This window comes from Poecilia reticulata, linkage group LG17 (assembly GCF_000633615.1).
Source record: "Poecilia reticulata strain Guanapo linkage group LG17, Guppy_female_1.0+MT, whole genome shotgun sequence".
In the NCBI taxonomy this organism is placed as follows: Eukaryota; Metazoa; Chordata; class Actinopteri; order Cyprinodontiformes; family Poeciliidae; genus Poecilia; species Poecilia reticulata.
Window position 1 is genome coordinate 30,629,488 of NC_024347.1, and position 2,576 is coordinate 30,632,063.

General features: G+C 40.1%; 1 protein-coding gene across 1 annotated transcript in view; it reads right to left on the reverse strand.

Annotated features, from left to right (window-relative positions):
- Positions 1-2,084: 2,084 nt before the first annotated feature.
- ift57 (intraflagellar transport 57 homolog (Chlamydomonas)) overlaps positions 2,085-2,576 on the reverse strand; it is a 5,901-nt gene continuing 5,409 nt past the window's right edge. Inside the window, exons 9-10 of the mRNA XM_008434808.2 lie at positions 2,512-2,573; positions 2,085-2,430 (exon numbers count right to left, since the gene is read on the reverse strand). Coding sequence (XP_008433030.1) covers positions 2,249-2,430; positions 2,512-2,573 — 244 coding nt within the window. The 3' untranslated portion in view covers positions 2,085-2,248. The remainder of the gene's footprint in view (positions 2,431-2,511; positions 2,574-2,576) is intronic.

Genomic DNA, 2,576 nt, shown 5'->3' on the forward strand with positions numbered 1-2,576 from the left:
ACACAGCGTCTGCACCTTTTCTTCTTTATATCACACATTCATGTGATCATTTAAAAGCTCCTGCAGGGTGAATAACGGCGTATCGGCCCTTTGTACACAGAAAAAACAAGGAGAACTAAATTCCTGGCAAAAAAATAAAATTTCAACACCTGATTTTTAATATATATAATTTTTAGCTTTTGAATCTAAGACATTTCTTGGATTTTTTCTAGAAAATATCTGAGATTGTTGTCAGATATTCAGATCGTTTTTTTCTGTCTCCCAGCTGATTATTAAAACCCTGGATGGTTATTTCTCATCTTCCTTGTGAAACGCTGAACTTCCTCACCAACTGAATCCCGCTTCCTGTTTTCAGAGCAGCTCTGCTGGGTTTGGACTGGACAAGCAAACAGAACCGAGTCAAAGCAAACAGAACCGAGTCAAAGCAAACAGAACCGAGTCAAAGCAAACAGAACCGAGTCAAAGCAAACAGAACCGAGTCAAAGCAAACAGAACCGAGTCAAAGCAAACAGAACCGAGTCAAAGCAAACAGAACCGAGTCAAAGCAAACAGAACCGAGTCAAGCCTGCATCAGGATTAAACTCTGGGTTCTGCATCACTCAGGAGTCAAACATTTGATCCAAATTCAGTCTGAACTCTGCAGATACTCTGATGTAGTTCCTAATGTTCAGCTCTCTTCCCCTCTGTGTGATTCTCATTGGTCTGCTCCCATCGCAGCTTCCCAGCATGCCTTGCAGCAGCATCAGGCTGGGAGCTGCTGATGCTGGAGAAAAACGCGTAGCTGGACCGAACCATTCCAGTTCCCACCAGAACCGGGGTCCATTTGAGCTCTGTTGGCTGACCATTTAATGCGTTTACTGGTACATTAACTAATCTTTAATCATTTATTTCCACTTTGTTGATTTTTAAAAACAATCTGATGAAATTAAGATGCTTTTTCTGCTTTCTACATCTGTCAGTATTTTTATTATAAAGTCTTTTTGGTATTTATTTTTGCAAATATAGTTTAAAAGAATGTTCCTTTCGGAAATACAATGAAAAATATATATTTTGGGTTTTTTTTGTAAATAAAGGTGAAGAACAGTCGGTTATTTAATAAATAATTGTAAAAATGTATAACTCTTTAAAGTAATTAAAGTTATTGAAGGCGGTTTCTGTTGAATAAAAATTAAAGAGAACTTATTTAAATGTGTTTTAATTGTTTTCATGATTTTTTTCAGTATTTTTGCTGAATTTGCTGCTCAGATCGAGACAAAAGAGAAAATAACGGGACTCTGCTGAACTCACCAGTTTGTTTTTCCTGTCGGTTCCTCACCGGAAGTTTAAATAAATCCACTTCCTGCCGTAAAAGCTTCCTCCCTTCGTCTCCTCTGTCGTTTTCTTTGGTTTTTATGACGTTTAACCAGGTTTCGGTTTTATCAAACCGAGCAGAAGTCTGTCTGCCTGACTGTCGCTGCCTCGCCTCACCGGAAACAGCAGACTCTGTCACGATTGAAAAACAAACCCAGCTTCCGGTCAGAACCTTCAGAGTAAAAGCACAGAGAATTTATTTATTTATTTTTTAATGAATCAGGCTTTTATGTCCTTAAAAAAGTTTGAATAAATTAATAATCTTATGTTGAACATTTGCTCCGGCCTCTTACTCTTATTTTTCTGTTTTTCTTACTGCAGATTGAGTCTGCATGGTTATGTTTATATTTAAATCAGGTTTCCCACCGAGACAAAAATATATATTTCTACTCTCATTACATACAAATGTTCAAATGTTTGGGCTTATTTAAAACATATTTTTTGTAGACTTTATGTACATAAAAATGTTTTATTTCTTCTTTAAAATCTCCCACTACGACGATATCAGGAAGTCATCTTACTTTGGTGAAGCAGGTGTTTTATTTTGAAGGCGTCAGCATCCTCTTGAGGCCGTAACTGAGGGGTCTTAAGGAGAACTGGTTGACTTTCCGATACAATACCAGCTGAAATTTTGAGGAAATTTTCTTATTCCTGTTTTCAGATCAGGTTGAAACGTTGATTTGGAGGCAGCAACGGTGACATCTAGTGGACAAAGTGTGTAATAACCAGATTGGTCATTTAGAAAAAGATGTTTGTTTATTTAAACAAGAACAGTATCAAATATATAAAGCAATTCAATAAATATCTGTATTTATGTAATAAAACGCGTATTTGACGGAGGAGCTGCTGGGCCAGAGAGACTCCCGGCGCCGCTGTGAGGAGCAGAACCTGGGCGGTTCTAGGTGAAGGTTCCGGCGGCAGAATCAGGGATGTTGGTGGCGTGCATGTCCCGCGTCATGTTGGACTTCTCCTTGAGCTTGGCCTGCAGCAGCGTGTGCTCCACCACGCCGATCCTCACATCCATCTGCACCACTTCCTGCTTCAGCTTGGTGAGGCTCTGCTTGATCTTCACCACCGGAGCTGCAGACCAGACGGAGACACAGAGACAGGAAGGAAACGGGTCGGACATGTTGGGGAGGGAAACGGCTGATTGAGCCTCACCTCCATCAGACATGGTGCTGCCTTTGTCCTCCATCTCCTGCTTCACCTTGTCCAGCTCCTCACTG